At 39.1% G+C, this 25,406-nt stretch overlaps 2 protein-coding genes across 2 annotated transcripts in view; one reads left to right on the top strand and one right to left on the bottom strand.

Annotated features, from left to right (window-relative positions):
* The window catches only part of SNX24 (sorting nexin 24), a 91,408-nt gene extending 76,152 nt beyond the window's left edge, over window positions 1-15,256 (top strand). The window contains exons 4-7 of the mRNA XM_036402842.2: window positions 7,614-7,708; window positions 8,819-8,851; window positions 9,714-9,778; window positions 14,415-15,256. Of these exons, the coding sequence (XP_036258735.1) occupies window positions 7,614-7,708; window positions 8,819-8,851; window positions 9,714-9,778; window positions 14,415-14,485 (264 nt within the window). The 3' untranslated portion in view covers window positions 14,486-15,256. The remainder of the gene's footprint in view (window positions 1-7,613; window positions 7,709-8,818; window positions 8,852-9,713; window positions 9,779-14,414) is intronic.
* Window positions 15,257-16,788: 1,532 nt separating this feature from the next.
* Window positions 16,789-25,039, bottom strand: PPIC (peptidylprolyl isomerase C). Its single transcript, XM_036402841.2, has 5 exons — window positions 24,916-25,039; window positions 21,020-21,133; window positions 20,434-20,527; window positions 18,568-18,752; window positions 16,789-17,347 (listed from the first exon to the last, which is right to left on the bottom strand). Exons 1-5 carry the CDS (start codon window positions 25,012-25,014, stop codon window positions 17,219-17,221), a joined length of 621 nt encoding a protein of 206 aa, XP_036258734.1. The 5' UTR covers window positions 25,015-25,039; the 3' UTR covers window positions 16,789-17,218.
* Between the last annotated feature and the right edge of the window lie 367 nt (window positions 25,040-25,406).

Here is a 25,406-nt window from a genome sequence, read left to right as displayed (position 1 = left end):
TATCCATGATCTGGATGTGGGGATCAAGTGCACCCTGTGTCAGTTTGCAGATGACACTAAGTTGGGTAGCAGTGTTGATCTGCTGGAAGGTAGGAAGGCTCTGCAGAGGGATCTGGACAGGCTGGATTGATGGGCTGAGGCCAGTTGGTTGAGGTTCAATAAGGCGAAGATCTGTGTCCTGCCCTTGGGTTGTTACAGCCACCTGCAGTGGTACAGCTGGGGGCAGAGAGGCTGGAAAGCTACACAGCAGAAAAGGACCTGGGTGTGCTGGTTGACAAGCAGCTGAACATGAGCCAGCTGTGCCCAGGTGGCCAAGAAGGCCAATGGCATCCTGGCCTGTGTCCACAATAGTGTGGCCAGCAGGAGCAGGGCAGGGATTTTCCCGCTGTACTGGACACTGGTGACACCTTGAATCACAATCATACCTTGAATCCTGCATTCAGATCTGAGCCCCTCAATTCAAGAAGAACATTGAGGCACTGGAGCATGTCCAGAGAAGGGCAGTGGAGCTGGTGAAGGGTCTGGAGCACAAGTCCTGTAGGGAAAAGCTGAGGGAGCTGGGCAGATTTAGCCCAGAGAAATTTTTTCTCAGGGGGGACCTGATCACTATACAACTACATGAAAGGAGGTTGTGGCAGAATGGATGTTGGTCTCCTCTCTCAGATAAGAAGTGGCAGGATAAGAGGAAATGGCCTCTACTTAGGCAGGGGAGGTTTAGATCTGATGTGAGGGAAAATTCCTTTAAGGAACAGGTTGTCAAGCATTGGAACAAGTTGTCCAGGGAAGTAGTTGAGTCACCATCCCTAGAGGTATTTATTTAAAAGACATAGACATGGCACTTAGGAACTTGATTTAGTGATGGATTCAGCAGTGCTGGGTAAGGGTTGGTCTTAAAGACCTTTTCCCACCTACATAAGTCTATAATTCTAAGAGGGTTGTCACATATTAAGTAGACGGGGATGTACACTAAGCCCTGATATTTAGAGGAAGAAGGTTAGGACTTACAAATTTGAAAAATGTAGAACTGACATTTCCACTTTAAAGTAGATTGTGTATTTATGATAGTATTTAATTACCTGGTCAGATCTGTTGCAGGGTTTTGCTTCTTTTTCCCATACAACCTTCTCCCTGATGCACAAGGATCAGCATAGAAGGAGGGCAGTACCTGACTGACAGAAAGCAAAAACCTATCAATTTTGAAATTTCCCTGGTGTTATAATTTGCAACTACATTTGTTACGCTTCTTATCTTTCTTTTTCTTTTTTCTCTATTTGTCTTGGTGATCTTTTTCCTTTATGTTTTCCAAAATGTATTTTATAGATAAGTGATGTCTCATAAAGCTCTGGTAGTGAACAGCAGAAACTTCATGAACAGGGAAAATACATGCACTTCTGGTGATATGAATTGTGCTGTGTGCAGGCAGTTCTTGTGGCTGGTTTGTACCTAGAGTGTTCTATGAGGAAATTCTGGCATTTACCAGTGACTCTGTTGGTCTGGGGGGCTGTGTAAGAGGTCTCAGATGCTGCCTGTCTCAGGTGAGCATCCTGGTGCTCCATGGCACTGCCAGTTGGATCTTGCCCTGGGAGAGGGACTGGGTAAACGAGGCACCTTGCTTCTCCTGAATGTTCAGCGGGGCTTTTTTTAATGATAGCATATTTGTATTTAGTTCTTTTAAGCTTTTAGAAAACAGTACTGTAATCTACTGTGTATGGTAATAGTAAATATGGTTGCTTTTTTATAAGCCTTCTTCCCCTGTACTCTTGAGAGAACTTTTCCAAGCCTAACTACATAATTTCTGTATCTTCCTAGAATTTCTGTATTTTCCTAGATTTTCTGGATCTACTGATTTATATATATATATATATATATAGAGAGAGAGAGAGAGAGAGAGTTATCTAAGATATTCCTGCACCTGTTTGTAATCACCACCACTATTCACACTGTCTTTATTACTTGTTAATTTTTCATGTCCCCAGTGGTCAATTACTTCTGAAAAATACTTCAATTTACACATTTTGAAATCAGCATCTAATATTGTCATTAGTGGATATATTTACTCTTTGTATTACTTTTTCCTGTCACTTATTTTTAAAAGCCTTTCTTATTCCAGCTAAGTTTTTATAACGTCATTAACTTGGCCTGCCCTTTTTTTTCCTTTCTGCCTGTTTCTCTTCCTTTCGCTCTGTTGATTTCTTCATTTCTCATCCAGCTTTGTCTTAACCTCCAATCCTTTGAGCAGTGTCTCTGGAAATTGTATTGACCGCTTACTTTCATTTGTATTTTTCAAAGGAACCGTTCTTGCACTTTGTTTCTAATCTTTCAAGGACTAGTCTCCTCTTTTACTGAAGAGAAGTTCACTGTTTGCTCCCACTAAATTATGTTCCCAGTTTTCTGGAAAAAAATTCAATATTTTATTTTCACATGAAATGGGTTATATTTGTAGACTTAACCACAAGTCTGCACTTATTAGTTAAATATTAGTTGGAACTGTAACTGTGTTTTCAACTACCTTTCTATCTAAAATGCTCTCATCTTTAGACCTATTTTTAAACAAAAATCAGTAAACTGTCTTGGAGTGTAAGTTATAGGCACTGTCATGAATTTCTGCACACAGATTTTCACTGATGATCCAGTAGTCATTTAAACTATTGGGCTTCCCTTTCATCTAATTTATCCTTTGCATAGCTTGAGATGACTATGATAGATGGATTTGTCACTCATGAGATACGAGGGGAGTTTCAAGCTCACAGGAAGTATCCTCCAGTCTTGAGGTTCAGAGGTGCAATTCCCCTCTGTCCTTCTTTTTTTTAAACTCTTGTGACTTTACATTATCTTTCAGATAGTTCAGTTGGAACTTCTGGATCTTCATTGGATGTATTTTGTCTTATAATCCCTATAGTCAGTATTTTTTCCCTTTCAAGCTCCACTGCATGGATGTCACTCTTACTGTTGACTTCCCTTTGATACACAGTGTGGGAGTGTTAATTAGCTGGTGCTTAATATGGAGCATCACTTCTGTGTTGCTGTACATGTATTTGCATGTTTCTTGAAACTTTATACAGGTTTTTAAGCACGTTTGATAACCTTATTCTATTCTTACATATGTAAATACTTGTGGTAGTAATGAAAAGTGGAAATTCTTTTTAGAATTAATCCCAGTTAATAACCTCTAACAAGCCTCACTGAACAAGGGAGTGAGTTTCTTCATAGTTCTTCACAATGGATATTATAAAACATGATTGTATCTGCTATTACTTTAAAAAAGAAAAGCTTAATCATTCAAGTCTGGTTCCTTTGTCTACTTGGTTTTTAGCTAATGTGTTCTTTTGATGACCTTTTTATCATTTCATGGGACTGTGTAAAGCAGTTGAGGAAAAGCAGGTTAATAGAAGAATATAGACTCTAAAATGTTCTAAAAGATGTGGATTTTGGTCCCAGTGGAGACTGACACTCCAGCCTACTTACTGTAGCTGGAATGTATTGATTTTCTTTTCCCCCATTTTAGCTGCACCACTGAATTAGGTATTGTGAAGCATCTTTCCCTGTGAAGAGAGAAAAAACTGTCGTGAACTTTTTCACCCTAACAGTACAGCCTTTCAAACTAAACCCGACTGAATAGAAAAGTCTGTAAAAACCCTGTAACTCAGCTCCCACTCTCTTTTCTCCCTTTCCCACAGTTCTTCCAGCAACCTCAAGAAAGTGTGATAGATGTCTGTAAGAAATTGATTTTTAAATATTTCTTTATTAAAACCAGCAAGAATAATAATAACAACAATAATAATAATAATAACAATAACAATAATAATAATAATAATAGAGAATTATGCATATCTGTGGCATGATCTCTGAAGGTTAGCAAAGTGGTCTTGTTCAGGTTTTCAGAGAGATGTTCAGTTACTGTTATAATTGGCTGATGAGTAGGTTTGGGCCTAACTAGAATGCCAGTGTTCGATTTCACAGTGTCCTCTGTGAAGATATGTCACCATTTACCCTGGCTTTAGTGACAATTTTCTAAAAAGGAAACTCATGGGAAATCATTATGCTGTTTATATGTCTCCCTTGTTGGAGAGCATTATCCTGTGATATTTTAGCACTGTTTTCCACTGCATGATGGCATCTAGCTAAGGTTAAGGCAGAACAAGTCCCTTTGCAATTTTGTGACTATATTTTACTTACTGAAGGAGAAAAGATAACCGACAATTAAGTATTTCAGATGTCACTGAAAGAACATGTGCAACTAATCAATGACATCCTTAGGGAACATGATTTTATGAAACTGATAAGGTAGAAAAATCGGGGATTTTATGATTTGTCTTACATAATAATAATTGCACCCTTCCAATGAAAAAGACATTTCTACTGATGTAAACATCAGACTTTCCCTTGTGTTGTGTTGTGTTGTGGGTTTTTCTCCTGAAGCACAGAGTAGTTCATTAAAGTGTGACAGTAAGAGATAAATACCCTTTACAATTTTCTAAGAAAATATGGCACTTTTAGTTCAGCTGAAATCAATGAGTTGAAAAATGTATTTCTGGAGTCACTTCCCAAATCACTTGCTAGAGGTTGTATTAGGTTTAGTTTTGGGGGAAGAGGGAGTTTTATTTCATTTAGGAAGGAAATACACATCCTGCAGATTTTTTCTTAAATTAGCTTCCTTAGCACTCTGGGGCCCATATTTGAAATTCATTGCTATGATCTTGATAGAATTTGGATGCAACAAAAATTCACATTACAAAGAACTAAGTGTGAGTTTTTATTTCTTTGAAAATATTTATCTTTCAGTTTCTGATGGCAGAGCAAACAAGATAGCTAGTCATGCCTACAAGCCAATATCATATATTCACTTGAACAAATGCTGCAGTTGAGCATATTAAATCACAAATTATAGGTAATGGTAGAGAAACTACCTGCTGGTTCCTTTTCTGCACATTTATTATGTAAAGATGGTCAGGTTTGCAAAATATGGATTTCTTACAGGTTTTCTCTTGTGTTATGGGTTGTTCTGGGTAACTTAAGCCAATTATAATAACATTTCTGATTTAAGAACAATTTTTCTTAACTTAAATAGGAAGCTGAGAATGCTTCAATTTTTTTTTTTCTATATGCACATGCCTAATCCGTTGTGGCTGGTTGGTGCTTCTAGAGGTTTTATTTTGGTATTGGTTGGTTTGTTTGATTTGGGGCTTGTGTGGTTTTTTGTTGGCTTTTCTTTGGTTTAGTTTAGTTCTGTTGTTGTTGTTGTTATCAGGCGCTTTTTTTTCTCCTCTCCTTTGGTTTCCACTGTGTATTTTAAATCGCAAGATTATGTCCTTGCCCCTTGTTGAATCAAAGCCAATAAAGTCAAGCCAGAAGATAATTTGCCACCTATTAGTATAATTAATTTGTAAACTTCATATTTTTATTTTTAATGCTTAAAAATCCATGTCACATTATATTACATCACTTGCAAAATCCTCCTTTGGTCAATGCAGTCATTCCTTCCTTCATAAAATTCTGGAAATGACAATATTCCCAATCAGCAGAGGTGGTGTACAAATACAGTGCAGTGCAAAATTGCCTTTGCTTCTCTTCAAATTCTACATTTTCAAGTTTAGTGATCACTAAAGCAGAGTTATTGACCACTAACAAACGGTATGGTTTAACAGACTAAAATGGATACTATTTGCTTACATTTTTTTGTGAAAGCTATGTGGTCAGGCCAGGATTAGCAGAGCTTGGGTTGACTTGATACATGTTGTGGGGGAAAAAAAAAACCCAAACCAAAATAGAATAAGATATTAATCTCAAATGAGTGGAAGTAGAAGCAAATAAGCTTGTAAGACCTGTCAATAGTTTTCCTTTTATAAAATGGTGTATCCTTCTGTTCTTCCCTGCTCCATTCAGCAGCCTCAGCAGGCAGCTCAGCTTTTAGAAAAAGCTGTCAAGAGTTTATGTATGAAGTTGCACATAAGCACTGGATGCCCTTAAACATCTGTCTACAACTTTTTGCAGTTCCTCATTGCATATAATTAGCAAGATGGTTTTATTTGAGCCAGCCATACACATTTCTATGCAATTCACACACTCTCTGAATATGCATCTACCTCCACACCTTCTTTTGTGCATAACGTGAATGCAGAATGGGATAAATTTTTCAGGAGCAGAGTGCTGATTTTGCAGAATGCAAACAGAGTGGCATTTTTAATGCAGCATCTTCATATAAAGGTGAACTGAAAGGCTTAACACTTACCAACATCTTAGACCTCCTTGTTTGTTATATCCCTTAAAATCTAGAACAGAAAAGTTCAAAAGCTGCATTTTTTGCTGAACTTTTATTCAAACATTTTAGTGATGACCTCAGCTGTTAAGAAAGTATAGCCTCTGAATTCAGACTTGCAAATGTAAAATAAAAAAATATCCACTTCTCAAATACTTCTGGTTTTAAATGCTTTTAAGTCCATTACATCTTATGTAATTTTAATATTGAGCAGGTTTTCCTTACACAAATAACCAAACCATTTGCTATAAAATCTAGATGACTTCTAGACGTCTCTTCCAACCTTTCTTTTTTGTGATCCTGCTATCCTCTATATACCACTGCCTCCCTTGTGACATTGTAATGTAAAAGAATACACATGTGGGAGTAAGTTACCTTCTGAATGTAAGAGTAATGTGTCTTTCCAGACTTGTTTCTTCTCTATATTTATTTCTTCTATCATGGGGTGGGAAAGTGAGCAGAATGAACATGGAAATCTTTGCTTCTAGGAGTCAATTTAATTTTAAATCCAGTGAATTTTCTTCCATACATACATTCACTTCAGATCAGGCCTTTATGAAGAAAATCTCTTTAAGAAAGCTTATGGCTTAATTTTTCTTGTGAAGTACACGTTTTCAGAATGCATGTCAGTATGAACAATAAAGAAATAGGGGCTTTATCTTTCAGGTGAGATGGTTGAATTTATGAACTGTTTTTCTTTGCCTTGTGAAAACTATAGATCATCTCATCAAGGGAAAAAACAGAGGATGTAGTCTGGGCATTATGTGGCCGTTGTATCATGGTTGTGGAAGAATGTGGCAAGTCTGGCCAGCAGCTGTGTGGTCAGAGCTTTGTCATTCAGAGCCATAGGGCAGATACATGGAGTGTATTGTAAGCTGACCTGTCAAGCCAAGCAGGGGGTTTCCCTTGTTGTCATTTACCAAGACGTGCATTAATAAAACTGCACAAAGTGAAGACTTCTTCTGCTCACAAGATGGTAGTCTTCTGTGAGGTGAACATGAAAGCACTAAGCTGAGGCTGTTTTATTTTATACTTTAAATAAACAGAACTTTATTCACAAATGAGCATGCCAGTAACTTAGTTCCAGAGTCAGACATCTCTGCTTGAGAGGAATATAGGTTGGCACCAGTGATGGCAGGTGAAAAAGAATGTAGTAGCATAAGCTGAATGTATTTCTAAGTGATTCATCGAGAACTGTGGTTTTCCTATCAAAATGAGGCATTCCAAAATAGGTGTAAAAATGGAGAACTGAAAAGTATTGCAAGAGAGAAGTGTTGTTTTAGTAGCTTGAATGGAACTGTGCAATATCTAAAATATTTTTTAAACTTGGGTTTCTATTGTGCCTTTTTTTTTACAGACAGTCATTTTAGAAAATGAAGAGCTCCCTAAGATATTTCTCGATTTTTTGAATGTTCGTCATGTACCTACCTTGCCAAAAGCAGAAAGCTGTGGGTAAGCTCTCCTTTACTGAAAAATATATGGAGGCCAAAAGGCCCATATTCACTCAGTGCTGATGCAATTCCATTGACTTAAAATGGTCTTGCTGCCAACTCTAACACTGTAAAATAAATGGGCATTAGGCTAATGTTAAGTATGTTTATGTATCCCCAAAAGGTCGTAAAATAAATCCAGCATGTTCACAACAGAAGGGAAGTTTATGTAATATTCTTGGAAAGCAAAGGAGAGCTTAGATGAGAAAAATATAACTTTCTAGTAGATCATGAAGTATCTACTGAAATGTAAGATATTCATAAGCACTTAGTAAAATTGCATAGAAAGCCTTTGCATGTGTTTTATGATCATAGTATCTGCACAAAATAGTGCATCATTCCATGATAATTTTATGATCTCACTCTGTGTGTTCAAAAATGAGGTTCTTTTTCCTTTCTGATGACATTACCCCAGTGACCCGATTGCCCATCTCTGGGAGGGGCTCCTAGCCAATGGCAGAAGGGAATCTTGGGACGATGAGTTTAAGGGCTACAGAAATACCCAAACCAGTGTAACTGGAAGCTCTGTTACCATCTGCAGCTGTGAGCTTTGTAGGCAGAATTTATTTTGCTATGTAAGATGATATGGTTGATAGTTCAGAAGCATTACCATTCTGCTCCCCAGAAAGCCACATGGCCCTTTTCCACTTTGGGGCAGGCTGTTTGGATCCATAGTAGTGAAAAGGCAAATTTACCTGAAGATAATTTTGAGGCCCTTTTATCCTTGGAGGTCTCTATGGCACAGGGCAGTGTCCAGAGTGACTCAGAAGCTATCAGGCTTGTAGTTTTCACTTGCAGTTAATGACATCAGCCAATATCCTCAGTGGAACTACACCTCAGCACTTCACAGATAGATTGATGGAAATTAATCTGTTACAGTAAAATGGATGCTGTCATTTTCAAATAGTGGTGGTTATAAAATTATACAATCTCCCATGTACATTTCCTTATGTGGCATTATGTGGCCACTGACCAGCAAATTGCTCCCTTTGGTGATTCTTAAAGTATTTGGGGGTTTTAATTGTAAAATTAATTTTGTTGTAACCAAAGCTTCCTGTCACTTTACTTGCAGCTCTTTTGATGAAACAGAATCTGAAGAATCTAGGTGAGCTTGATTTCTACTCTTTATAGGGCACCTCATTAATAAACTACTTTAATTATTGCCATTTACTTTATTTGTTCCTTCAAGTTAACAAATTAGAAGTAGTTTAGCATTAAAATTGTATTTGTTAAATATTACCATCAGCTGTGCTATATCTATCCATTTTTTGTGTGGCTTGAACATCCTTATGCTAGTGTTGAGAAATTCTTTACAAAACTGACAGAACAGTGCCAGCTCTGAAATATATCTGGGAATGTATTTTTTGTAGCAAGATTTAGCAGAAGGAATTAGAGATCTGGGTTCTTCCCCATGCATTTGATAGAGCTTCATCTGCATCTGGTGGCACTACTTGGAATGTATATGCACAGAGCAGAGTGGAGAGGGCTGGGGGAGGCTGTCTGTGCTATGGCTAAGGGTGAGAGTCAGGCATGGGGGGCTTTCAAGGGCTTCTGTCGACAAGTGATGGATACAGCAACTGCTTTGGGGGCTGTAAGAACATGGCGGCATTTTGAGTCAGCTTGGTGGCCTGGAGAGCCTATGGAGCTGGGCTGTAGGTGGTCTTGTAGCCTGCATGACACCACGTGCCAGGGAACAGAGCAGTATCAGGAAGTCTCAGAGCTGCAAGCCAGTCCTCCTGGATGCAGCCCCTTTACTCCAGCTTGACATTCAGGGTTTCAGTGTATGGCTGAGGAGCAGCGAGCTTTGCTTCCCGGAGATGGAGCCTGCCCTTCTGGGCAGCACTGGTGTGTGGAACCACACTGCATGGCTCCCAGCAGCTCCACCACCTCACTTTATCAAAGCTAGTTTGTAGAACAGTCTGTTTGCTGTCCCTTGATACTGACATCCCTGTTCTTGACCTTTCCAGCAAACTGTCCCACCAGCCTGTGCTGCTGTTCCTAAGGGATCCATATGTCTTGCCTAAGGCCAACGGTAATCAAACCTGTCATCTCTTAACAGCACTTTACTGATCTGACCCTGCACTGCATAAACCACATTATTATTATTAATACTGGCCTAGTCAAATGACACTGGTCCAAAATCTAATAACCTGCCAATAAAACGATAGTTCTTGTATAAGAAACCATTAAAACACTAAGTGGGGTGGGTGATTTGTAAAAGGGTGGAATTTTCCCCCCAGTTGTTCTCTCAGGCAAACCTACTGAGAATTCAAATCAAAAGAAGAACACTGCTTTTCTTTTCTTGTTGTTGACCCTTTGGCTGTTTTGTCTGAAGGTCTTGAACTTGGAGGCCCAGTCCTTTGTAAGTGTTTTTTCCCTAAACAACAGCTGGTCTACTGCAAGCATGTTTGTATTTCCATTTGAATTATTATTATTTCTTATCATTTACAATCTCTGGAGCTCTTTATGGGGAAAAAAGTGTACTTAAATTGATATATTTCACAAGACATTTACATTAGACTTACGTGATTCAAAAGAGCATTGGAAATTGTTATAAACTCTTTTTTAATATAAAAAAGTTCTTTGAATTAATAATTCAGAGAATTTACCCTGTCTCAAATTCAACGTGTGCAGGGAAAAAAAGTACCATTTTCAGAGTGGGTTCCTCTTAGCTTTGTCATTTTACTTGTTTGAACGTGTTATTTCTAATAAATATTTTATTTTTAAAATGTAATATGCTTTCAAAAGAGAATTTTCTCTCTGAACTGCACATAATTTTTTTTAATATGGCATTTTGTTTCATTTCACTAAAAACTGTGTGGAAATCTCACACTGCCTTAAAATTAATTAATTTTTTAAGAATAAATTTAGGAAAGAACACTTTTTTGCTTTCCCTAGACAATGGAGTGTACTTCCTTGATATTTTCTCAAGATGTTTCTAAATCCTTGAGGGGAGGGCATAAGGAAGACAAAGCCAATCTCTTTTCTGTGCTGCCCAGTGATAGGACTAGAACATAATGAATATTTTCCCAAGCCCAGACACGGGCTGTCCAGAGAGGTGTTGGGTCTCCACTCTTGGAGACACTCAGAAGCTGCGTGGCCATGGTCCTGGGCGACTGTCTGGAGGTGCTCCTTCTTGAACAGGGGTTTGGACCAGATCACCTCCAGTCATCTCCCAGCTGCAGCTGTTCTGTGGTTCTGCTTTTTCAAGCTGTTTACCACAACCATAGGGATGACCTCATATCTTTTGAGAGGGTTAAGCAGTCTCTCTTGCAGGCAGCGACCATGCTAGCTAGTAGTGGGGCCAAACACTATTGATCCTATGAAGACTTACTGAACTCCAATATGTAACTAGAGTGAAACTCAGACAACAGAGGTCCAGTGTGATTCAGGTCCACATCAGAAGACACATTACAAGGTTGTTTAGCTTTTACTTTGACTTAGCACTAGTCTGATTTCACAGACTGAATGTTCATTTGAGGCTGAAGTGCAGATCACAAAATCGATGAGCCAAAGCACAGTAAGGGAAGGGGGTCATTGCACAGGGTCACATCTGACCCAAGTGACAACAGTAATGAAGAATCACCCACAGAGAAACCTCTGTTTAAAATTTGGTCCAGATGCTGCCTATACTAATTCTTCGAGTGAGCCACATTGCATGTCTTAATCTTAGTGTTTAATGCTCCTCCTAATTATATACTTGATTCCTCAAGAGCCTGGTATAAATTATGAACATCATGTAACTCCATACCATTCTGAAGAGAGAAAATGGATTTCATATACTGTTATCCCAAAAAACTGAGACAGATCTTAGTATTTCCAGCCCACATGTAACATTTTGCTCTAAGACTTCAAGATTCTGCAGTTCTGTGATGGTATTTATCTCCCTTCCATAATGTGTACTCTCAGTAAGGCTCCTTTTTGTGAAATCATTAAGAACTTTCCAATGAATTTTGTAACTGTTCTTTGAAGTAATGCAAAAAAGCATTAAGATAAAGCCCTCTTCTAATGAGTAACATGTTTATATATTGAGTAGGCCTCATTAATGACATATGATATAAAGGACATTTCAGATTCTTGCCAAGGCATTTTCTGACCTTGATCCACAGTATTTAGAATTTTATATGGCAGGTGAATATTCTTTGTATTTGAAAGCCCTAAAACATCAAATTCGCTGCAAGTCAATCTTTAACTAAATGAATTAAAACACAAATTAGAACGTGAGTTGTGGTTTAAAAAAGGAAGAAGAAAACCAAGTCCTGAGTCTAGAGCCTCTACTAGATGACTCAAGTCTAGTTAGAAAGGAACAAAGTTTTTACAAAACTAGCATTGCCTTTAATTCTTCTTTGTTTTTAGTTTGCAGCACAGAGAAAATATAGATGAGCTTTCTAAAATTTTCCCTCTCAGATTAGTTCTTACTTTGATAGACTCTGATTTCCTTCTCTGTAAAAACAGCCAAGGTTGTTCAACCTACGACCAAAAGTAAGTGTCTGTTAACAAATAACTATTTATTATATGCTGTCTTTGAAGAAGGTGAATTTCAATCAGAAGTCTTTCCTGGATACAGGGATGCCTGTGTTAACGTATTTCAATAAGTAGGAAACAGGGTGAGTTTTAAACAAAATAAAAAACTATTTCTGGAATATAATACTCAAAGAAAATTTTTACCCTGTCATTGCACTGTGACTTGTCATTATAAAATACAATCTTGCCATTACTCTAGTGACTGGGCTTTAAGCACTGTTGAATTGCAAGACAGTTTTTCCAGAAATAAGACGCACAGTTACGAACCTCATTGATTTTCAGATTCCCTTTTTCAAGATGTATTTAACAGTCTGAGGGCCCAAGTGTACATTACTTTTTGTGTAAGGTTATAGGGAGAAAGAAAAAATTAATGTTCTCAAAAAAAAAAATAAAGGAAAAATCTAATGTGCTTCAAACTGGAGATGATTCTTTGGAAGCTAAAAAAGTGGGATCTTACATTTACTGTCAGTTGTTTGAAAATTGTTCTGATGGTTCTTTAAGCCATGCAAGGGTCACAGATCTGCAAGACTGTGCTTTGTTGTGTTTATACTTAAGTTTTATATATATATATATATATATATATATATATATATATATATATATATATATATATATATGTATGTATATTTTAGTTGCATTTAATTTAAATTGATATGCTTGATTTTTTAAGCAGAAAAGGCTCACCTAAATCTAATGTTGTAAGGATGCATCATTTTGAAAATTAATCCTTATTTTCCTATATATACTGTATGTTATAGAAGAACCAATAAAAACTGATATCATTTAATCTACAAGGAAAGCATCTGATCACCTTTACAAGTGTATTTTGGTAACATTAATGACAGCTGCATAGGGTTATTCTGCCAGGGTAATTTGGGACAGATGATCTTACAGGATTTGAGGAAACACTAATGGATTCAAAATATCAGCAAGTCATTTCTAATTATGTCTTACTATGAGAAGCTGGGTAGAATTATGCATAACTTGTTTACAGGGGAGGTTAAAAACATCCTAAAGTATCTATGTTCATAAAATCTGTAATATTCTGAAATCACTTTATTAATAACAAAGAAATAACACATTTAAGACAATAAGGATTGCATTGATAGGGTCCAAATCTACCTTTGTTCTGTATTTTTAATTCCAAAATTATTTATGTGAAAGAGTTAGGGGCAAACCCTAATTCCCACCCACATTAGGTGATCTAATTTATCACATACTAATGATTTTTATAAAAGTTGCATCTTTCCTTTGTGAATACCTGTAGGCTGATGGTTGAAGCTTTGTTTCATGTGGAGAGTTCCACATCAGGAACCGTCTACTCTTAGCAGGAAATCCATTTCTAGTATACTAACAATTTCAAGGTTGTAAGATGTGATCAGAAATTCTTAGTTTTAATGTCTGGTGATTTAAATAGATCCTTCATTAAAACCTCAGATGTTGGTGCATTTAAAAAATCTTTTAATTCAACAGTGTATATCCATGTACATGGATCTATTATTGTGTTCTATCTGGCAATTCTTTCATGCCAAATGGAACATGAAAATTAACTGGCAGTTTCCTCTGCATCCATGACAACAAAGTAGTGGGAATTTTTTCCATCAAGTACTGTAGGATGACATTTTGTAATGTAACATTTTATGTTGATTGGACAACCTGAAAATTTCTTCCCTCAAATAATCATTTTTGTACAGGCATCCTCAAGTCTTCTCCGTCTAAACATCGCTGTAAACCACAATACAAAAAACAGCTTTGAAGTATTCCCAGTAGTAATCTAGAAATTTCTTCAAGTATATTGAGATTTTGTTAGAAACTGAATTGCCAGTGTAATCCATCTTCCTTGTGAGAAAAGATTCAGATAAAGAGCTGGAGTCTAGCAGCCTTAAGTATTAGAACATCCCTTTAAATCAATAAGCTACAAATCTGGCAGCACATTCATGCAATGCCCACTGCTACCCTAAAGTGGCTTTAGTGCTGAAACAGCATTACTAATAGCACATTGCCAACGTGGATAAACAGTTGAGTGATGCAGTAACCCAAAGTAAATGAGGCCTTACCTAGTTAAGTTTCACAAAAACATTTATATTGCACTTACATGGATAAGAAAGTAAGTTTCTTTCTTTTTTTTTCCCTTTTTTTTTCAGATGACTTTCCAAATGTAGTTATAGACGGCATTCTACATGGAATATTTTATCCTCACTTACTGCCCAGGTAGAAGTAATACGAGGCAAGAAGAAGCTGAAGTCATGGTTAATAGAATTAACAGGAATAAAATTCTGTGATGTGAAAATTATGCTCAGAAGCAAGAGGCACAACCTCAGATTAAGTTCAAGCATTACGACTTTTTAAATAAAATCACTGTCATTACAGTTGCTGCTTTTAAAAAAGATACGGAAACAACAGTATTGAAGTTATTTATACTTTCTATATATTGACATGCTCTGTTTAACACTAAATGTTCTAAGTCATACACTGAACTATGCTAACCTTTAAAGAGAAAAGTTTTACTAATTATTTCTATAATTTCTCTTAAAGCAAACACTAACCATTTTGCACCAGGATTTTTCCCAGCACATTACCCATTGCTGGCACTGGATGGATTAGAAGTGCTGAAGAGAGTGTCTGCAGAATTGGAAACATGCTTTCACATTCTGAAACACACAGCACTCTCTGAGGAAATTTTCTAGATTTCAGTTTAAATTATTTTACTTACCAGGAGCTTCTCTATAGCTTTTGCACATCTCCATTCAGTTATGACATCTAACTTGTGTGTTTGTTTACTTTCTACACCAACTTGCTGACTGTATTCCATATATTAACATTTTATAAGTCACAGAACATACAAATCTGTGGTAAACTAAAGCAAGAATATTATTATGATCAAACTAAAACTGATACATATATATGTATGTATGTTCAGATTTAACTGGAAACTTTTATGTGTGCTGCTGGACATTATAAAATAAATTACTAGGACATGACTGTACCACTTCAGTGTTTTTTTTGTGAAATTTTTCTATTGAAATTTTTCTGAGATTCTGTTCTCCGAGATGGGTCTCACAGATGTCTGTCTTCCCAAGAAGTGTGAGAAAATACCTGTGTGTCTGCTCATTTAAAGCTCTTAGCTGAACATGGCAGCCTTACAGAACTGTATGTCTCGGTGAAAAAAATTAAGGTTAATGGAACACAGAGGAAGTCACTGGGCTCATCAGCAGAAGGGAATGTTACACAAAACCAGCAATGACAAAGCTGGGCACAAACATAAATCAGATCCTGGAGACACACAGGTTGCTCTAACTGGTAAATGTGTTTGGAAGCCATCTGGAGAAAGTGGAAAGCTGGGACTTCAAAAAAAGGTAGGCCTGTGACTGCAGCACTTGTTCAGGTACCGTAACTTTATGAGGTCTGTAAGCTCAGCCTCCAGGAGAGCTTTCAGCTACTGGCAGACTGAGGCATTCTCACTTCTGCTTGCTAACCCTGCTCCCAGAGCTGCTTTTCAGAGAATTTTACTTTAAACAGCTATTAGAAAGAAAAGTGATCAGAGCCAAAATGGAAATCTGATTGCCTAGCCCTAGGCAAATTTAGAGATCCTTGCCAAGTTCTCCTCCAGTTCTGTTTGCAGAGGACAGTAGTCCTTTCACAGGTCTCTGAAAAGGAGTGTCAGCATTTACCTTCAGGAGAGGCCCCAGGGCTGTGGACGAAGAACCAGCAGGAGCATCCTCTAACAGCAAATGATATGAAGAACCTAGGGTAAATCCCTGCCCACAGTTTTTTCCTGTTTCCTTGTGAGTGGAATGCCAATAGGTACCTACAAGCTCTGTGCTGTAGCAGCCTCTTCTGCCCTGAATCACTTTGGCTCTGGATACACCTCAAAGCTCCTTCAGGACACCCTTCAGGAAATGAGTCATTACAAAGAGGAGTAGTGTACTGCCTGCCTGTGTTACAGGTGGACGAGCCCTTCATCAGATCTTGGCACTGCCTCTTCCACCTTGAGTCCTAAAACAGTCAACTCAAAACGAAAAAATCCACATATCTGCCCTGAACTTAACATAGGTGTCTCTTAAGTGTTACCCTACACTGACCTCCTCTGAAAGCTACCAGTTGTCAGCTTAAGAGTTATTTATGAAGCATCACAAAAAAAATGAACCTAAAGTTCTCAAACTTACAGCAAAACGTAAAGAAAAAGTGTTTGAGCTTCAATATAAGTAACATTAATTAAATGTTACAAAAGTCACCAAAACAAGAATTCTTCTGTTTTAATCAGTTTCTAACAGACTACCTTATTTAATAATAAGACAGAAAAGCTGCTTGTTCTTGATCACAGAATGGTATCTCAGTACTGTGGTTTTCTGAAAGACAGAAGGGACTGACATGTTTAGATTAGGAAAATTTACCATCTCTGCTCTAACCTTACAACCTTATCTCCTGAAAAGCAATACCCCCTGCATATTATGTGGAATCAGTTGAGATGAGAAAAAAGACTTTGGCGGGGGGTGGAGTAAAAAATGCTCTCAAGTATTTATCTGAAAGCAAAGTTTATTTATTCAAAACACTTCTATATTTTACCTTTAAGTTTTTAGAAATGCTGGTAGTGTTACAGTAAATATTTTCAGTTGAAAAGACAAAAACAAATATTGCTAAAATTTCCAAACAGAACAAAATTACTATATTTTAAACCCTGGAAAAATAGAATTACTGCTATAATTTTTCATTAAAGACTTTTTCTGCAAGATCTAGAATTTGGTGGGATATGTCTTGAATTTCAAGGAGTGGCAGCTCCAACAAGTTGTTATAGAAATAGCCATATCTGTATTTGGCAAATGACAAGTACTGCCTAAATGTAACTTCAGCTGTTTTGAGGAGAAAACTTGGTGGATCATTGAGATTGGTCAAAAACCAGCATTAAAGACAAGTGATTAAGTTGTACTTTTCATTCTGACTATTGGTCTCACCAGTCACCAACTTCAACTACAAATGGTTCCTTTACAGCTATTTTGCCACTGTTCACAATCACACAGTCTTGAAGGGGCCGATCATGTTCATCTGTCTGCTGGAGTTCTATCGAGTGCACCACAGACTGTCAAACAAAAAAAGAACAAACAGAAAGGTTCAATTTAGCCAAAGAAACTCCAGTGGCTGAGGTCTGGTGCCACGGAAACAAAAAAGTGCACCTAACATCACTGCTTATTAACCAGTTTGTGAACAAAGTCCTTTACCCTGTAAACTTCCCATATCCTTTTCTTTCCACATTAGCAGTTGTGCCACTCTGTAAATCAAACACAGTTGACAGAAGCACAGGGAAAGCTGTTTGCCCACCTAGAAAATCCTTCAGCCAACAAAAACATTTCGAAGGGGCAACTAAAAATGTACATTCAGCTGATTAAGCTGGCACATACGGGATTATATCTGTGGCCTATGAGCAAAAAGTGAATCCAGAGATCACAAAAGGCAAGCATGATTATTTTTCTAATTATACAGCATAACTGCGCTTCCAGAAATCTGGTTACTGCTTTTACCTTTAGCATGTAACACACACATACAGATTTTTAGTGTGGTACCAGTATTTTTAAATGACAAAATTAATTTAGGTATATTGACAACTTGTTTTTTATATTTTCCATTAATCTGACTAAACTGAAACTAAAGTCTAAATAGCTTCTCAAAAATTTACAGCTACTACTGTAGATCATAAAAATGGAATTCAGTATGAATGTGGGAGTGAGGGGCAAGTATTCTGATGAAGTTTCCAAACTCCTCAAAGTCCAGCAGCTCATGTTTTCCCCAATAATTTCAAAACACAAATTAAAAAGGAATAATCCATAAGGAGAACCAGACTAATAAAAGTATAATCACTTGAAAACATAATTTTTTAGCTGAAAATTTGATTTGGCCTCTCATCAGTATGTGTTTGCCTGCTTTACATTCACATGTTTCTAAAAACCCTTAGCAGTGAAAGTGTTACCTATAACTACCATGCACTACAAAATTTGATTTTAGCCTGTAGAAAACAGTGTTACTGAAAGGAGGAGCTGAACTCTCTTAATTTGTAATTTGCAAAGGTGTAATTTGCAAAGTGTTGATTTCAGTGCTTAGCAGTCTGAAATAAGGGCTGTGAAAGCCAAAAGCATGGTACAGGTTTTCACTTCTGATATTTCACTTCTAAATTATCCAGCTGGAGCTCCTCACAATCATTTTCTACCATGTACATATTAGATGAATAATGAACTGTCTCTGAACAGGGGTAACAGGGGTATAATGGGCACAATTTGTCCAGGTCAACCACTACTTTAAACTTACCATTCCATCAAGGACTTTGCCAAATACTACGTGTTTTCCATCTAACCAGGAAGGCTTTGTCACACTGATGAAGAATTGGGATCCGTTGGTGTCTGGGCCAGAATTAGCCATGCTAACCCATCCAATTCCATAGTGTTTGAGCTTGAAGTTCTCATCAGGAAATCTTTCTCCATAGATGCTTCTTCCTATGACAAAAAAAAAAAAGAAAGCAGACTTTAAAAAAATAAATAAGAAAAAAAAGCTGCTTTTTGTTCAAAAATGTGGAAAATGAAGTATGAATTCAGGACTTGAAGATTCATTGTTTAAGTAAACACAGCAGCATCACTGTCAAACCATCAGCAACTCCATAACTAAAATAATTTTTTGTGTAAAGGTAGGCTAAACCACTACACATAAGGAAGGAATAGTCAAAGCCGATGATGCTTTATCCCTTGAATTTAAGCAAGCTGAATACCTTCAAAGGTCTGGCTTACAGACACCACTGAATAATAGTATACTTCATCCTGTTGAGCAAATTAAAGTACATATTTATGGCCACCAACAATAAGATGCAATTGTCACAAAATAATGTTTTGTGACAATTTCAGTATTTAAACCTTTCCCTTATGCTAAGAAATTGCTTTAGGCACGTTTAAAAGCATATGAAGACCAAATGGAAGTTAGACTAAAATATTTGGTGTGTATGTGTACAACCACAACATAAAGATTCTGGTGTTTTTAAAATAGTTCAGAGAAAAAACACATCAGTCATGGTTAAACCACTATCACTCTAAAAAGAGAAGGCTGTCTGTCTCGCTTTTTGCTTGTCCAATGCCTAGCACAATGGGGACACTTTTCCCAGCACCACCAGATGCTATCCCAATAAACAAAATCAGCAAGCAAATAATTGCTGCCTACCTTTAATGCTAAAACTATGTCTTTGGTATTATGGTCATCCCCAGTGCTGACTGCTATGAAAAGGAATGAATGTTTTCCATTCTATCCCAGTAGGGAAATCACTAACAGTTCATGCAGACAGTTCAAATTGTAGCATGTCAAGAATGTGCATGTAAAGGAAGAGAAGATATCTGCAGCCAGAGTGAGTGCAGTGCAAGAGATGCTGTGCTGGCATTGCCCCCTGATTGTACTGAACTGTTCTTCTGGAGGCTCAGGAGGGAGAAGTGATACACACAGCCAGGACTCACAGCACCAGCAAGTTTACGGTTTCAGTTTTAGTAAGAGAAAAACGGGGAGAGGGCATAACCCTCATCTTCTAATTTCTTTCTCTCTCCCTGTTAAGAAATTCCTTCTCACAGCACATTTCAGAGGTTCCTCAGAACAGACTGAGCTGAGGGCAGAGAGGACAGCCTCCTCCTTCCCTACCTGCCTTCCCTCTACGCGCTTTCACTGTTTCATCACGGATTAGACTTCTGCTGGATGACTTGAATTGGTTCACCTATACATGCAATCAGTGAGTGCCTCAGGGAAGGAGCGCTGTCACAAAGCCAGAGCAGGGGAAGGGTGGAGACATCCATCTTTTGGAGACGGTAAGTTGTAGGAGCAGCTCAGCTGGTCACGTGGCTCCAGCCCAGCACGCAAAGCCATGCTTCTTGAATGGGGACAAGTCACAGACAGAAAAGAGCTATCTGCAAAAATTGAGGACAAAGGAAGAGCTACACATACTTATAAATCAGATAACCCAAATAGCTGCAGCTTAGGCTACAAGACACTTGGAAAAGTACTAGGTGCTCTAAACCAAATGTGGGCTGGTTTGGGGTTTTTTCATTTATCTGAGCAGAAACCATGAAGGAATATGCTGGTTTGCCCATACTTTCAGCAGACATTTGAACAAAGAAAAGGGAACCTGGAAGTTACTAAGTATGTTACCTCCTGATCCATCTCCAGCTGTAAAGTCTCCTCCTTGAATCATGAAGTCTTTGATCACACGATGAAATTTACTTCCTTTGTATCCATATCCTCTCTAAGAAAATGAAATCATTCTTTAAATGAATATAACATCCAGTTCTATATACAATCATAGGAAATACACAAGTTGTGAACAGCTAGATTTCACAGAATATACCACCAAGGGACATAATACTGTGTAGAAACACATTAAACTGAGGTGCAGGTAAAAACATCTAAACTGCACTGCCACAAAGAAGGTATTTATTCAGGTGATCAAAGCCATTGTCTTTATTTGACTTTTTTGTCTGTATCTGACCCCAGTAACTCCATATGCTAGATCTGCACGGCAGGTACAGATTGAGGTGCTCATATCCAGTATCTCGTAATTACATCTTGCAAACCAAGGACCCGAGAAGACACACACTAGTGTACATCCCTAGGGACAGCACTTGTGCACAGGCTCCAGTGAATGAAGACTGACAGTTCACAACTGAAACAGCATTAAACACACACTGCTTTCCCAAGCCAAACTTGAGTACACAGCGGAAGAAAACCACAAACATACTTCTCCAGTTGCCAACACAATGAAGTTCTCCACGGTCTTTGGGACAACTTTTCCAAACAATCCAATTACAATTCTTCCAACATCTTTGTCTCCGATCTTCACATCAAAGAACACCTGAATATTTTTGTGAAGGGAACAAAAGTGATATAGATGTGAGCACAGCAAACAGCCAAGCTTTTCAAAGAGTAAGGTGGTAAGAAATTACTTCTGGCTGGTTGTAGTAATAGTATCCTGCAATTCGTAAGGGTGCTGTTTCAGAGAAATCCTTTCAGAGCCTCCAAAATCAGGTTATGCAGAAAACTATTTGAGAAATGGTGACTATATGTTTTGATTCTTACTACTTTTAATGGCTCAGTGAGACTGCTGTATCTCAAGTTTGAAGATACTGTTCAAGAAGATTTTTCCCAAACATGTAAGTCTTTAAAGCTGAATGGAAAAAATTAAATATGAAAGTAAGGAAGAACAACAATTCTATTCCCATATGGGGGAAATAACAAGGAACTATAGTACTGACACTCCCCACAAATGACCATTTGCTATCCACTCATAATCTTCACTGTTTTAGGTATCAGTAAGTATACACAAAAGCCTAAATTCCATTGAATTGACAAACAGTGGGAAGAAAATCCTTTGGCTCAAGCAAGCAGTTGCCTTTCTAAACATGAATTCAAATCCAGCAGAGAAATAACCAGGCCAGATTATTCAGCTGATTGCCTAAATCTTCAATGTATATGTCACTGAAAAGCAACTTCAAAAAGACAAATGAGTTACAAGACATTTTAATGAATCTATGAATGCATACTTGAACGTGCAAAAATGTTCCAATAATTACTGAAAATAGGAACAGCTGTCAGGAAATGAGGCATTTTGAAGTTCTGAAAAAGTTACATAAAGGCTATTACAACTTCTAGGAAACAGCAATGTGTATTCCTATGATGTGGTATTTGCTGTTCCTTGTGGCACTCAACCAAGTACTACTTGTCTGTAATGCTAAGAAATTAGTCCAATAATGATAATAAATGATCACAGTCTCTCCAATGTGAATGCCTCTTTCACGCTCTCCTACTAAATATTTCTACCATTTCTTGATCTTCTATGTGGTTTTGACTGTTGAACTTTTGGCTAACACTATAAAAGCGCTATAAAGGAAATAAAATTCCTTTTGATACACCTCATTCATTTCCTTGACACTTGGCACTGAATAACATGCTTCTTAGATATGTGGCTCCCAAAGTATTAACAGCACACTCTCACTAACTTTTTAATGGTTCTATAAACAAATCTCTCTGAATTGTGCCGCCAGGGTTATCTAGGTAAGGGGCATTGCCTTCCTACGTTTTCTAAAACCATTGCCTGTCTATTTTGCCTGGAAATGTTGTTCTAGTAGGACTGCCTGAAATACATGGGCACATATGAGTAAAAAGACCAAGGCTACCAAACAATCACCCCACAGAGCACGAACATCATACACTTTGTTGACAGCACAAGGAGACAAGTTCGTCATACACTGCAAGCCTAGCACAGCCACAAGGCTTCATACGTGGCACTGCTGCTTGCCTAAGCAACAAACCCAGTATTAAAACTGTGTCTGCATATTTTTGGCCACAAAATCAAGTACGGAAATATTGGGTAGCCCTAGACACTATTTCTGCATAGAAAAGCCACGTTCTCATGACTGTATTTCCACAGGTTCCCTGGAAATTCAGGGAGCATGTAGACACTTGTGAACTGGTTGATACAGCATTTTTAAATCTCAAAAAACATCTAGCCAATTCTTCACCAAAAACTCTGAAAGAAATTAAATATTATAAATTTTCGGTCTTATTAATATTTTTATAAATATTTAAAATCTGCAGTTAAGTATTTCAAGACTGAAATGAAAAAAGAACACACCAGTAAGAGTGGCTGGTTCTCATAAAAAGATTCATATATAATTTACACAAGATGCTGTACATCTAACTGAAAAAATGGACAAGAGCATTCAATTATTTAAGGAAACTAAAGTGACTTTGAAAGGAAGATCTCATGATTCTTAAAGACCAGCTAATGTAATAACCTCATAAATGCAAAATTACTGTCTATGGTGTAAAGCCACAACAAGGGGGCCAAAATACATCTGGAATCATCCTGAGTAGTTTAGTGAAAGGTTTGGCTTTGGGCTTGTGAAGGTCAGAGAAGGAAAAGAAATACTAGAAATAATTAAAATGGATACTGTAAAGAGATGGGCATAGCTACATCTGTACTGTGAGTTCACACCCTGAGTGTTGCATGTAATTTTGGCCTATCTACTGCAGAATGATAAAGCCAACCTAAAAAAATGTTAAAAAATGGGCAGAACAGATGCCCAACAGGTACGGAATATCTTTTATATGAAGAAAGGTTACAGAAAACTACTTAAACTGGAAGAGAGAAAACTGGTGTGATTTGAAGAGCTCTGTAAAGTTACTACTGCCTAGGACACAAAAAACTGGCAAAGCAATTCTTTATGTGCCACAGCAATCAGAGAAGAGCATAACATTATATATAGTCCAGGCAGAAGAAATGAAGAAGGAAAGTACTTTATTTATAATTAAATAGGAATATATTTCCAGAAGATTATTTGAAGGTCAAATTTACCCTTCCCCCCCAAAAAAATCAAATCTGTGGTCTAGAAGTCCATGGCAATGAAACTGTAAGCAGTTGCAGACAACAGAGGCAATGAAGCACAGAGATAAAGGCACAGTCCGTGGCTTAGGATACTGAAGCCGTGCTAGAGCAAGCAGTTCTGCCCCTGCCGTTCCCTGTCACACTTTCATGAGTGAAGGGGTCTTTCCCAGCATGGACACATTCTCTCCTGACTGCAGATGGAAAAACACTTGGGGGTTGAAACACGGAATTCCAAAGCTGAACTAAACATCCCACCTCCTGCACCAAACAAACATTTTTTGGAAAGAGATGCTGTCATGGTGGAGTAGTTAGGTGCCTCCCTATCCCGCCAGCCAGCCCCACAGCCCACAAGTCCATCTCCTGGCCAGTACCATTGCAATCTGACCCAACCTCCCCACTCAACCAGGGCCACCAATTCTCTTCAGGGCAGAGAACTGCGTCCAGGTGGTTCTTGGATATCTCCTGTGAGGGAAACTCCACAGCCTCTCTGGGCAATCTGTTCCAGTGCTCAGTCACTTTTGTGCCCTGCACAATAAAGAAGTTCTTCATATTCAGGTGGAACTTCCTGCGTACCAGCTGGGCACCACCGAGCAGAGCCTGGTCCATCCTCTTGGCACCCTCCCCTCAACATTCTCATTGACATTGATAAGGCCCTTTCTCAGTCATGCCTTCCCCAGACTGAACAACCCCAGCTCCCCCAACCTTCCTGGCAAAAGAGATGCTGCACTCCCCTGATAACTCCGTAGTGCCCCGCTGGATCCTCTCCAGAGCTTCAGCAGAGAGGAGGAATGAATAAAACCCATGGCACAGACGAGCCCCAGAGCAGTCAAACCCCGTCCCGCTCGGGGAAGCCTGGCAGCACCAGCAGCCACAAACTGCCCTGGCAGCAGCAAAGGCTGCAGCAGCGCTGGAGGGGTGAGGAATTTAAAAGTTTACACTTCTGCAAGCCAGAGGGAGGCTCTGCTGGCCCGAACTCCGCGATCTGCCAGTGCCTACCGAAAGGCGGCAAGCCCAAAGGGTTAAAAACCAAGTAAGCAACCAATCAACCAACTAAGAAAACCGAATAAGACGGTGAAGCTCTGGCGCTAGGCCAAGCCCGCCCCAAGCCCTGTGTGCCCGGGGCCGGCTGTGGAGCGGGCCAGGGCAGAGGCCGGCCAGCTCCCCCGGCACGCCGCCACGGCCGCGGGACATCCCGGCCGCGGGCCTTGCCCGACCCGAACCGAGGTTTCCCGGCGGAGGGCGAGAGTCACCTTGGCTGTCACGCTGGGTCCCCTCCTCTTGAAGGCCTCGGCCACGGGGGCCAGGAAGCACAGACAGGCCACGGCGCCGAGCAGCGCCCCGCGGGCCATGGCGCCGGCCGAGTGCTGCGGCGCCTGCGCCGGGGAAGGGCGGCTCCTCCCGCCGGGGCGGGGGGCTCCCGGGAGCGGCTTGCCCGCCCCAGGGAGCGGCCATCCATCCCGGAGAAAGGCCACCAGTCCCAGGGGACGGCCAGCCATCCCGGGGAAAGGCCACCCATCTAGAGGAGAGGCCAGCCATCCTGGGGAGGGGTCATCCATCCTGAGGAGCCATCATCCATGCCCGGGGAGTAGCCACCCATGCTAGGGGGCGATCACCCATCCCAGGAAGCGGTCACGCATGCCAGGGATCGGTCACCCATCCTGGAGAAGCCGTCACCATCCCAGCCGGAGTGGTGACCCGGCGCTGCCCGGGGCTCCCAGGACGGGCCCGGCGCCCTGGCTGG

This window comes from Molothrus ater, chromosome Z (genome assembly GCF_012460135.2).
Source record: "Molothrus ater isolate BHLD 08-10-18 breed brown headed cowbird chromosome Z, BPBGC_Mater_1.1, whole genome shotgun sequence".
Lineage (NCBI taxonomy): Eukaryota > Metazoa > Chordata > Aves > Passeriformes > Icteridae > Molothrus > Molothrus ater.
This window is presented reverse-complemented; position numbering and strand designations above follow the sequence as displayed.